This window comes from Nannobrachium achirus (assembly GCF_963921795.1).
Source record: "Nannobrachium achirus genome assembly, chromosome: 5".
Lineage (NCBI taxonomy): Eukaryota > Metazoa > Chordata > Actinopteri > Myctophiformes > Myctophidae > Nannobrachium > Nannobrachium achirus.
Window position 1 is genome coordinate 48,802,549 of NC_137814.1, and position 12,093 is coordinate 48,814,641.

Consider the following 12,093-nt stretch of genomic DNA (forward strand, 5'->3'; position numbering starts at 1 on the left):
CAAGTCATTATTCGCCCTTACCCAGTATTGTCGTCATAATGCATGCGATTGAACTTGACCTGACAGGACAGCAGCTCTGCGCGTTGCTCATGACCACACTGGCAGGACACATTATGGCTTCATGTTTCATTTATACTTACTGTAGTTAGCGCTGGAAATCTACAAGCTCACTGTTTTCTTCGTGAGACGCTGGCACGCAACTATGTAAAAATCTGACTTTAGGGCCTGGGGCACTGGTGGAGACGTCCAGGCACCTACAGTAGGCTGCACTGTAGCGTGATAGTGTGTCATGTGTTCGAGTCTCGATCCCAACGGCCTTTGCTGCATGTCACTCCCCATCTCTCTACAAGCTCACAGCGCGGCACCGAATGGGCTGATAAGAAGTGATAAGAGCCCAAGTAATGGGATGATAAAGGCAGAAACCGCTGTGAGCTTGTAGATCTGTAATTTTTGAAGTCTTTGAATATATCCTTTTTTACATTTGTAACAATATTTGCTTCTGGGGGGTCCCTGGAACAACATATTTTGAGATGGGGGTCCGTGGCCAAATACATGTAATTTTGGGGTAGCTTGACATGAAAAGGTTGATTTAGAAGAAGGATTTAGAAGATATTATAGAATCGGGTCAACATTGTTCAAAGACTTGCGCAAATGTTCACAATAAAAAAAAAAAAAGCAGATCTACAAGCTCACCGCTGTGTGCTTGTAGATCTGCAATTATTTATATTTAAAGCATAAAATAATGGTTAAAGTGGTTCAAATGTAAAGTGACACAGATTTGCGTTCAGGCCTAAATGGGAAAAAACGTTATATACATGACCACGGTCCATATACTGTACTTGGTCCGCTCCACCCCCCCCTCATACATTTCTTTACGGATAATAGTCAATCTACAAGCTCACAACCTGTTGCAATGTGATGTACACATACCTTTGGGGGTCCTTCACGTGAAAACATTTGAGAACCACAACATTATATCGGAAAACTTCCACTGCTGTGTGCAGCGCTGTCGATTAAACTTATACCGCCTCTCAAACTAGCTAGAGCCCACGAAGTTAATAAGTTAGAGAAAGGCACACTGCGTGTTGTCAATGCAACATGGAGGTCTTTATTCACCTTTTATGATCCTTATTATAAGAGCAGCCAGCGGCAATGCTGCATTATAAATGCATTCGCGCGATAATCAAAAACAAAGAAGAAAACACCAGACACAGAGTGTCTGGCTGTGTTAATGCCAGCATCACTCACACAAGTGTAGTCTCTCTCCCTCTCTCATCTCTGTGTCTATTTCATTCACTCGCTTATGATCAGGGCCTCGTTTGGACTCTGTGTTTTTCCCTTTCTCACATTAATCACATTAATCTCACTTATGAATATTGAGATCACTTTGCCTACCAGATGCCTTGTTCTGTCTCGTTTGTCTCCTCTCAGGGAGAAATAGAGACGGAGAGGAAGAGAGAGCCAGACAGAGAGACGTGTTTCTCAGTGCTACTCTGAAGCAGAACCAAAGGGACTAAACAGAGAGGCTGTATTCCAGACGCTGGCTGCATATCAATCCTGCGGGGCACACAGCACAGCCCTGCTAATCACTACAGCAAACTGTGTGTGTGTGTGTGTGTGTGTGTGTGTGTGTGTGTGTGTGTGTGTGTGTGTGTGTGTGTGTGTGTGTGTGTGTGTGTGTGTGTGTGTATGTCTGTGTGCGTGCATGTCTGTGTGCATGTCTGTGAGAGTGTGTGTAGTGTTTCTTTGTATACACCAAGCATGTAATGATGATGTACGCCTGCAGGTGTTATGTGCGTGCATGCGTGCGTGCATGTATGTCAGTGTATCTCTCCCTCCCTATGCCTGCCTGTGTAATGTGTGTGCAACTATAACCAACTAACCTGTACGTATAGCGATCTGTCCATCCCTGTCCATGTTTGTGTGTGTGTGCGTGTGCGCGTGTGCCTAGGTGACCCCATCAGAATGTATTCATGATGATTTGTGACAGGGAGGTATGATCCCAAAGCTGAGGGTGGATGATAAATGTCTCCTTCACGGCTGAGGAAACCGGCAGAATATCAATAGGTCTAGCAGAGCGCGTACAGCGATACAGAAACCAATCCAGGGATGGATAAATCCAAGTTATGGCTCAAGGAATAGCTCAAAAGAAAAGATAAGAGAACTGCTTTGTCAGGGATGAGACTGACTGGAAACGTATCAATGCCTAAACCATTTAGGCCTGAACACATTATGACGCAATATTTTATGCTTTAAATATAAAAAAATAGCAGATATACAAGCTCACAGCGCGGCACCGAGTGCCGTGCTGTGAGCTTGTAGATCTGCTATTTTAGAAAAATCGTGAAAATTAGAACTTTGACCCGATTCTATAAGTGTCTTTTGAATCCTTCTAAGGTTTTTTGAAAAACCTATGTTTCTATATGTCAGCAATCTGGCCAGCCATTGTCAAAGAAAAGGTCCTTTTCACTTAACTGGAGCTCAGTTAGTCTGTTCTTGAGAGACTACTATTGTCAGAGGTTCTCAAACCTTTTCATGTGAAGGGCCCCCAAAATGATATTTATTTGGCCACGTACGCGCATCTCAAAATATCTAGTTCCAGGGACCACCCAGAAGCAAAATTTGAGTTACAACCGTTCACTTTGAAAATACATATATTCAAAGATTTGCACACATTTTCATGACTTTTTCAAAAATAGCAGATCTACAAGCTCGCAGCGCGGCACTCGGTGCCGCGCTGTGAGCTTGTATATCTGCTATTTTTCACTGGTTAAAGCATTCAATAATTCTAGGCCTAAATGGGTTCTAAAAGAGAAGGATCTGGCAGGGAGTAGGAATGTAGAATCCAGTTCAAGGACACCGACACCTTTGCCAGGCAGGAAGAGAAGAACTTCACATTACGGGAGGAAACTTCGCAAAGAGCTATATTGTAGGAGAACAACTTTATCGGTGCTACTAAACTGACTGCTAGTAAAGAATACAAGCCCAAAATCCTGGGAGGCTCAAATAATCCGTTCTCATATCCTCACACAGTCAGGTGGAAACCTCCTATGTCCAAAAAACTTTTGTAAATCTATTACTATTGAAAAAAACGAGCTTGCATCGTGGCACGTTGTGATCTTGTACCGTAGATCTGCTTTTTTTTTCAGTACCATTGTGCAAAACTTGTATGATGACCTAGGGCTTTAGGAAAATTATCAAAAGCTGAAATATGGAGATACGAGATCTTTTATCCGACACCAAGGACAACCCAACCACATGAAACCGGAATCCACCAGGGCTCTATACTAGGTGCCCTCCTTTTTTCCCTGTACTAAATCTTTTCACAGAATGTTCACTCCAGAATACTGTCGGTATAGGGTATACTAGGGCGGGTGGAAACCTCTTATCTCAATATTCTAACTTTTGGTGTTTTTCCATAAATGAACTTTCTACTTGATCACAGTGATCATACAGTGTCACACAAAAGTACCAAAAGTAGCAGATCCACAAGCTCGATCCACGATGCGGAGCAACTCGTTTTGAGCTTGTAAATCTGCTACTTTAGCTACTTTTGAATTTGAATTTTGAATGAATGAGGTTCCCACCCGATAGAGACGATATCTGCCATATTGAAACTTCATCTTCTTTGTCATGACTGGTCAAACACTTTGACTTTGGACTAACCCAAGAGAGTACAGAGTTGATCAATACCTCAACCAATACGGCTTACATAGGGAAAAGAGGTTTAATTTAGGGGCAGCTCATCCTTCTGATGTTTTATTTTATTCTTATGCCTTTATTGATAGGACAGTAGACTGGCAGGAAATGGGGAGAGAGATGGGGAGTGACACACAGCAAAGGTCGACGGGATCGTGATTTGAACCTGTGACACGCTGTCAGGCATCAGAGCCTATGTGGTATTCGCCTGGACAGCTAAGCCATGCTGGCGCCCATCCTTCTGATGGTTGAAGAGATTTGCATGATACATTTAGAAAACACAGAAAGAATTGCTTTGTCTTTAAGCTAGATCCTTAAATATCGTGATAAGAACTGAAAGCTCACTTCATGCCAATTTTTTTTGCCGTTGTCTTAAGTGTTACGTCAGATTTATCCTAGTTTGCGAAGCCAGACAACTATTCCACAATCTCCGAATGCTATATAGAGTCTGGAACTGCAATTCCCAAACGGCGAGTATCAGAAGTAGCCACTGCTGCACTGAACTGTAGTCCCATTGGAAACATAACAGAAACACAAAATATATTGAGAGAAGACATAACGCTTCCAGTAGGACTTGTTATCGCTACTGCACCAAGGGAGTGGGTGCGTCACATCCGCTTTATCTCGTACTCATCGATAGAACCTCCGTCTTCCAGACTGTATGCCGGGAGCATTTGCAAATCGCGGAGGCAACAGTCTGGCTACGCAAGACTAGATTTCTCCTAACAATAGAACGCTAGGATTCAGGTTAAAAACTGCAAAGTAGCCTTTTAACACCTACAGAGACAGCAGAGAGTTAACAGCACAACGTGTGATGTGATAAAGACACAGCCTCGTGCCTGGGGATAGGTCTTAGAAGCAAACTGCTTTGTCAGTGTCTTCAACTCACTGCAATCCTCTCCTTTAAACCTAATCAATAGCCGCTCTAACAAGCCTAGAAGAGAGCTGCGGTACAGGTGTGATTCACAAGGTGCCAGCCAGTCTTTCATTGCCCGATTCATAGTTTGACTTTTAAGTCTCTGAAACCAAGGATGAAATGCGCTTCATCAGGGCCACGTCTGGCTGCATTCCTTTTCTTAAATCTATCGGTAAGCCTTCTTACAGCTGGCTGTCTGTCTGTCGCAGTGATAGCTTTTACAGTCTTAATCCGATTGGAATCACACTCGGGGCAGATGAGTTGGCGGGGTACAGGATCAGGACCTCCGCTGGTGATTTTCTTTTTTATTCCAAATGGGTCAAGGTCACAATTGGATAGAGTGTCCTAGACCGGTGGTTCTCAAAGTGAGGGTCCGGGGACCCCTAGGGGTCCTTGGGGGGTTAGAGGGGAGAAGGAGGGGGGAGGGGGGGAATGTGTTTGTATACACACAGACCTTGCCTAGTTCCCCTTTAACCAAGTGATTAAAGATCTACAGAATCACTGCCATGCGAACTTGGTGATTTTTAAAAAACATTGTCGGTGGATATAATTACTACTACTACTGTATGCCTTGTCTTACGTAGAAATGCTACTATCCAAGCAGTATAGCTGGGGAGTTTGGAAGTGCACTTGGACTGTGAGACAAAGACTGCATCGCGGTGAGTATCTCCCCAGTGCTGATGTAGTCTGGTCAGTAATCTCCGTTCTCAGCCAACTAAAGCACTTAATCCATGATCTCATCTCATTCATACCTCGAGAGCCCCCCCCCCCCCCCCCCCCTCCTTCAGCCCTCTGAAGAGACACCTGATGAATGGCGGCCGCGGCACCTCTCCGCTGAACCCCTTAAACCGCCGACCCATAATTGCTCTGTGGAGGTTAATTATTCCAGGCCAGGGGATAGCTGTACTGCGAGACCGGTGTGTCGCGCACCCAAAATAGCTGAATCACCTTTAAGCTGCAGTGAAATCCCAAGGGCCCAGGTCCAGGTCTTAACTCATTCGTAGTTTTCGCCCGTAAATCCCGCAGATTTCTCTATGTCTTTCACTGCTGGCTTCTCCTACCTGTTAACGCGGGCGCTCATCCAATTCCCATCGTGCGCGATCGGACACTGCTATGCATCGTGTGTTCGCGTATTCCATCAGCTTCTCAAATCCGTTGAAATTTTGAAAATTGATCAATCCGTTCTCCATCTGTAAGCCGCGGAGTTCACACAGTAAGCTAACGGGCCAAAATAGAGGACGGACCACCCACTTCCGGTTTAGGGCTCAATGTTAAACTGGTCCGCTCAATAATGTGTCCGTGTAGAAACGATGATCACGGAACATTAGTTCCGGAATTTTAGTTCCGCTTCGATAAAAAAATTTTTTTTATTAATTTTTATTACATTTACGGGTTCTACGGGCATGGCAGAGAAGTGGGTACAAAGGGGTATTTTTTTGGCAGCATATGAGTTAATTGTACTGAGCTTGGGAGCATTTCCAGGACAGTTATAAATGGACTTTTTTCTCGTGCGACACTGATGAATGTTCACAACTAAAAAGCCTTCATTTTGTCTTTCTCTTTCTCTTGAGCGTTGCTCATTGTTCTCTGCCAAGGCGTCCCCCCCCCCCCCGTCCCCCCCCCCCCCCCCGTCCCCCCTCTTTTTGTTTTCTCTCAAGAGGTGAAATGAATGGAGCCACTTCAGTGAATTAGCCTGATCAAGCATGTACCTTTTCATGTGTCAAGTAGGGAAGTGTTTTAGCGGTCTGGGGCGGAGGTGGACTTCAAGTTGCCTTTTAGAACGGGGGAGGTAATTTACCCCGAATGTCGGCCGCAACGCCACTCAAAGTTCCCACTTCAGTTTACTTTAAAAGATGACCTTTCGTTACGCAACGACAACAGATGTTTGAACTGAGACGTTGAGAGAGATCCGAGTCAACGGGTTTTCTGTGATCACGGCATAACCTTTCACGGAAACACATTCCGCGTTCCCATCTGCTTTTCTGGCCTTGATGAAAAGCATATCTTAGAAGCGATGATTCTCTACGGCTCAGTAAATAAATAAAAACATGCTGTAACCTTGAGAAGGAATGAGCAGCTCTACGAGGGGTGATCAGCCTGCCTATAGGGAAAGGCATTGTTGAGAACACCTCATCAACAATGTGCATTCTGCAAAGCTGAAAAGCATCAGCTTTTTCTTTTCACTTGTGCAAACACCTGTGCGTCATGCGCACCAAACGCTAGTAGCCAAATACCAGCCCTGGGCAGTGGTGGACAACGTACTCAACTCGTTGGGAGCTTGACGATCGGCTATTTTCAGCTAAGGCTTTCGCCACAATAACATACAACAGAAAGGACACTATAGCACAGAGCCTAGAGGTACTCCGCTCAACCATATGGGGTTTAAGTAGTTTAAGTACAGTTGGCTACTCAATTAAACGTACTTAGTTACAGTACTGTCCACCACTGGCTCTGGGTTAGCATCACATTTCTTTGTTCTAAGTTTTAGCCGCAGGATCCGTTGCTGCTATAATTAGCAAAAGACTTCCAACACTTACAGTAAGACCAGCGACATAAAAGAGCGATACAGGGAACTGGGTCAGAAGTTCACTGAAACTGATAGGGGGAGGGGGGGATGGCATCCCAGATACGTGCCGCAGGCAGCACCATACTGACCCATCCGTTCGGCAGCAGGGATAGCACCATACTGACCCTTGCATGGGATAGCCCCATACTGACCCTTCCATTCGACAGCAGGGATAACCTTCCATTCAGGGCGCCGCCAGCCATGGTCCAACCTGAACTCACCGGACCGGCGTGGCCCAGAGTTTACGCTCTCCCTCCTCCTCGGGGAGAGGTGGGATAAAGGCCCTGCATGTACAGGGGTGGAGAAATGTGGACTTTAAACTGCATGTCCACTGGGAAACTCACGCCCTCTGGTCGTATAAGCACAATACATACTCCTTCCCGACGACCAAACTTTTCTTCAGAAGGGGGAGGTGATATACAGTTAACTACAAATTGACGCCAATCCGAGCTTCGGAAAGGCGGTCGGTCTCAGAACCTTTCCTCTCCAAACTATAGATCGGAAAGTCTTTCAGAACCAGAAGATGTTCCGACATGGGAAGGAGTATGTATTGGCCTTTAGAGAACCGGACTTGAGTTACGTCTGTACTTTGTAGAGACAACCCGCACCAGCAAACATCTTCATTATGCTGTTAGCTAAAAAGGAGGTTCCCGGTAGTAGTAAGGGCCAAATACAGTAAGTGTTTAGCATGAAAACCAACACTCAGTTAGGGCTTAAACCACTATGAGAAGTAGAGGTCAGTCCGTAATTGCATTCTGGCAGAGAGGAGCTGAAAAGGGGATGGGAGGTATGTAGAGGTGAAAGAAGGGACGGGGTGAAATGAAATGAAAACAGACAGCTATCTATATACTGTAAGACCAGCAGTAGGGGTTCTATGAGGGCTTGAATGAGATTTGGATCAAAGATTATTTCAGTTGTGCTTTTCTTCAACCAGTGGAGAAACAGCCAGCGAGCCACACGCGTGCACACACACAGCCTAGTAAGCACACACACAGCCAAGTAAGCACACACACAGCCTAGTAAGCACACACACAGCCAAGTAAGCACACACACAGCCTAGTAAGCACACACACAGCCAAGTAAGCACACACACAGCCTAGTAAGCACACACAAGTACTCACGCCAGAAACACATACTGCACAAACTCACACCAGAGACCTGGTTTGCTTTGGCCTTGAATGAGGAAATAACAGAGATCCAGATATCCTGCACGTGGACAGCGCACACACAATGCACCTCGCCAGCAGACAACATAGTACAGTGTTTTCTTATGGTCTGTCTTCCCTGTAAGTGTCATACCAACATGACAACGTACAGCAACACATTGCGGAGAAATGTATGAACGATAATTAAAAAGGTAAAATGGCTGGTATAAAGCTAAACTGTGTCCTCAGTGTTAATGTAACTCTCCTCTTCTGCTGAAATGTGTACCATTGAGCTAATAAGAGCCTGCCTGCTTGCTCTGAGGATACATTGAATCTTGTCATGTCTCATCCAGGTGAAACACGACACTAAGTGTCTCAATAGAAGAGCAGGGAGACAAGATACAACCACCCCAATTGTGTGAGTTATATTGGATTGGACACACAAAAAATACATAGTGGCACTTTCATTTCACTCAGTATGTAAATAACTGAGGGAGAAATAAGGAATACTGAAGATTTTAGTAAAGGACAGAACTCAACATTAGGAAGAGACAACTACCCAGCATACACGACTAAAATTCTGAGACTCTTGCAAGATAGTAACGCCTATTGTACCACTACCTCTCCCCGTACACGCACGCACGCACGCACGCACACGCACGCACACGCGCACACACACGCCAGCTGTGAACAAACCAACCACAGCATCCTTAAGTAGTACCAACCACTGAATTTCATACAAATTACAGGATGTTTTCATCCCTGAGCTGAAGAATCCATATTTACAAGCCAAGTTTGGAACCAATGGTGGTTTTCTGTTCATAAGACAAATTGTAAACATGTTGGAGGACACCATTTATGCTCCATCAAAGTGTCGGAAGACGTCTTTAGAGCGAGCTTCAAATTATTTTGGGGGGTCCCCAGATGATTAGCTTAATGTGAAACATTGTTTTCTCACTCAACAGTAAACAAACCAACATACAGCATAAGTGTATAGAGGATATCTGCACATTTCTAAAGCGACAATTTAAGGACTTTTAAGACCCTTTTAATACCCCTAAAATAAAAGATTAAACACTGGCCATATTGTCAAATATTAGAGGCAGAAATTGTGAAAATAGCAGATCTACATGCTGACAACGCCTCGCATTGTAATCATGTCAATCTGCTATTTTCACAATAGAACCGTGTTATACAAAATGTAATGTCTCAACTCTTAGTGCTCGTCAGGGTGGAGGGGTCCCCAGTTAAAATGTAATTATTTTGGGGGTCGCGGGCTGAAAAGGTTGAGAACCACTGTGATAACAGTGTTGATTTCGTCGACTAAAACGATGACGAAAAATTTTTGTCGACTGCGTTTTTTTCACTGACGAAAACTAAATAAAAACTAAGCTGTGATGACTAAAACTAAGACTAAATATATAGACAAAAAATATATAGACAAAATAAAAACTAAAACGAGTAGAGAAGAGAGTCATTTTATGTTTGGTTGCTCTCCAGTGTTGCGTGCTGAAAATAGCCGATCTACAAGCTCACAACGTGCCGCGCTGCGACGCGTTGTGAGCTTGTAGATCTGCTATTTTCTGCACACAACCAAGTGTAAAATCAGTCATTACGATGCCATCAAGGCATACCAAAATACATTTCAGTTGACTAAATCAACTGTAGATTTAGTCGCCTAAAATCTTATGATATTTAGTCGACTAAAATTAGACTAAAACTAAAACTTTTCAGGTGACTAAATTATGACTAAAACTAAATTACATTTTATTCAAAAGACTATGACTAAAACTAAATTAAAAGTTGCTGTCAAAAACAACACTGTGTGATAAGGGATCTATAAACAGTAAACAAATAAACCCTGTGGTCGCTCACCTGTCTTGTGGTGGTGGTGGTGGTGATGATGGGGGATGCGGTGCTGATGCTGCTGCTGCTGATGGTGATGATGGTGGTGGTACTGGTGGTGGTGGTGGTGGTGGTGAGCCAGGACGTCGGCCAGCCTCCGCCCGGCCCCCACTCCTCCTCCGGGGGCCACCGCCCCGCTGCTGCCCCCGCTGCGGATGGAGGAGGACGAGGAGGACGAGGAGGAGGCCGTGGACGAGGTGGTGGTGGTGGTGGCGGTGGACGACGTGCCACCTCCTCCTGTAGGGGTGGGGGAGATATGGAAGAATACAATATCACTATGTTTTCTCCCAAGCGGTGTCACGATACACAATCTTATCTACGATCCTTTTTCCATGTTGGTTTTATGGTTATTTTTCAAGTTACTTCATAATTTACAATTTAGGCATTTAGCAGACGTTTTTATTTATTTTTTCTTAATTTTTATCCTACGATTTTGCAACCCATTTTCACCCAGAGCCAATTGCCTATGTAATCCTGGGCTCTGCGCTCCCTCTGCCGTGCCTGGGGAGACAACGGACTGACCTCATGCTTCCTTCAATGCATGAGTAGTCCAAGTTGTTTCTTTTCACCTGACAGTGGGGATTTCCCCGGGATGGACGTAGCGCGTGGAAGGAACACGTTATTCCAACCAGTTCCTTTCCCCTCCATCAGGCGCCCCGGCTGGCCAGGGGGAGGCATTATTGAGACCAGGATTACTGCATGTTTTTGTTAGGGTATCAACCCTAGGAGACACAGGGAGAACTTGCAAACTCCACACAGAAAGGCCCTCTCTCTGACCCCACCTTGGGTGTGGGCGCTGATGACGCGGATGGAGAAACACGCCCCCAGCACCCACATGTCCCCCGGCGGGAATCGAACCCAGGACCTTCTAGCTGCGCCACCGTGCCCCTTTAGCAGAAGTTTTTAATCCAGAGTGACTTACAATAAGCAGGTAATAAATTAATACAATAAGTAAGATAATAAGCAAGATAATACGTCAATACATCAACAACAAATCAACAAATGCACAGGAATATCTATCTAGAAAAACAATAACGTAGGTAGACCACGCACCTAGTCAGTAAAAAACTTTTTGTAAAACCTAAAAAATGCTATCTAGCTTTCATGTATGGTCATCGAGGGCAGGCGAGTGCTACAGTAAGTGCTATGGGTTTAGGTGGAGTCTGAAGAGGTGAGTCTTCAGTCCACGACGGACTACTTGCAACAGTACAACAACCTACAAGGTAACAAAAACTAAAAAGGAAAAGGAGTAACAGACCATTTAGACCAGTGGTCCGCAAAGTGGGGTCCAGGGACTGTCTGGGTTGCTTTTGGGAGGTCTAAATTGACCCTTACAAGTATACAACTCAGACAGTATACAAATGAAACTAAATGGACCCGTAAGGGTCCATTTGGTTTCATTTGTACACTGTCAGAGTTAAGGGGAGACCTTGACATTTAAAAGTTTGAGAACTACTGATTTAGACCAAAATGCAGGTTTGAATGAATTATGCAATGAATCTGCTGTGTTAACGATTCAACAGGATTTTTTTATAAGGCTCTCCCTCATTGTATCACGGTATATATATATACGATATATTCTGGCGATATTGTATCGTCTCAACGATATTTATCACCCTATCGCCCACCCATCCCTACCTCCTCCTCCGCGGATGGCGCGGTTGATCCAGCGCTCCACGTGCACGCTGCCCTCCAGGATGGAGGCTGTGCCGTCTAGCTCCTCCTCCCCACCTCCACCTTCCTCCTCCTCGTCTTCACCTCCTCCTCCTCCTCCCCCTCCGTCGTCGCCTCCGCCGTCCTCGGCGTCACCGGGGTCCTCGCCCTCCGAACACGAGGAGGTGTCTACGAAAGAGACGATCGGT

At 45.0% G+C, this 12,093-nt stretch overlaps 1 protein-coding gene across 1 annotated transcript in view; it reads right to left on the reverse strand.

Annotated features, from left to right (window-relative positions):
* Nucleotides 1–12,093, reverse strand: part of LOC308285138 (disco-interacting protein 2 homolog C) — a gene marked incomplete at both ends in the record, with an annotated part of 370,313 nt that overhangs the window by 128,344 nt on the left and 229,876 nt on the right. Inside the window, 7 exons of the mRNA XM_080725855.1 lie at nucleotides 22–98; nucleotides 7,403–7,465; nucleotides 8,303–8,354; nucleotides 10,202–10,259; nucleotides 10,311–10,380; nucleotides 11,009–11,027; nucleotides 11,870–12,073. Coding sequence (XP_080581981.1) covers nucleotides 22–98; nucleotides 7,403–7,465; nucleotides 8,303–8,354; nucleotides 10,202–10,259; nucleotides 10,311–10,380; nucleotides 11,009–11,027; nucleotides 11,870–12,073 — 543 coding nt within the window. The remainder of the gene's footprint in view (nucleotides 1–21; nucleotides 99–7,402; nucleotides 7,466–8,302; nucleotides 8,355–10,201; nucleotides 10,260–10,310; nucleotides 10,381–11,008; nucleotides 11,028–11,869; nucleotides 12,074–12,093) is intronic.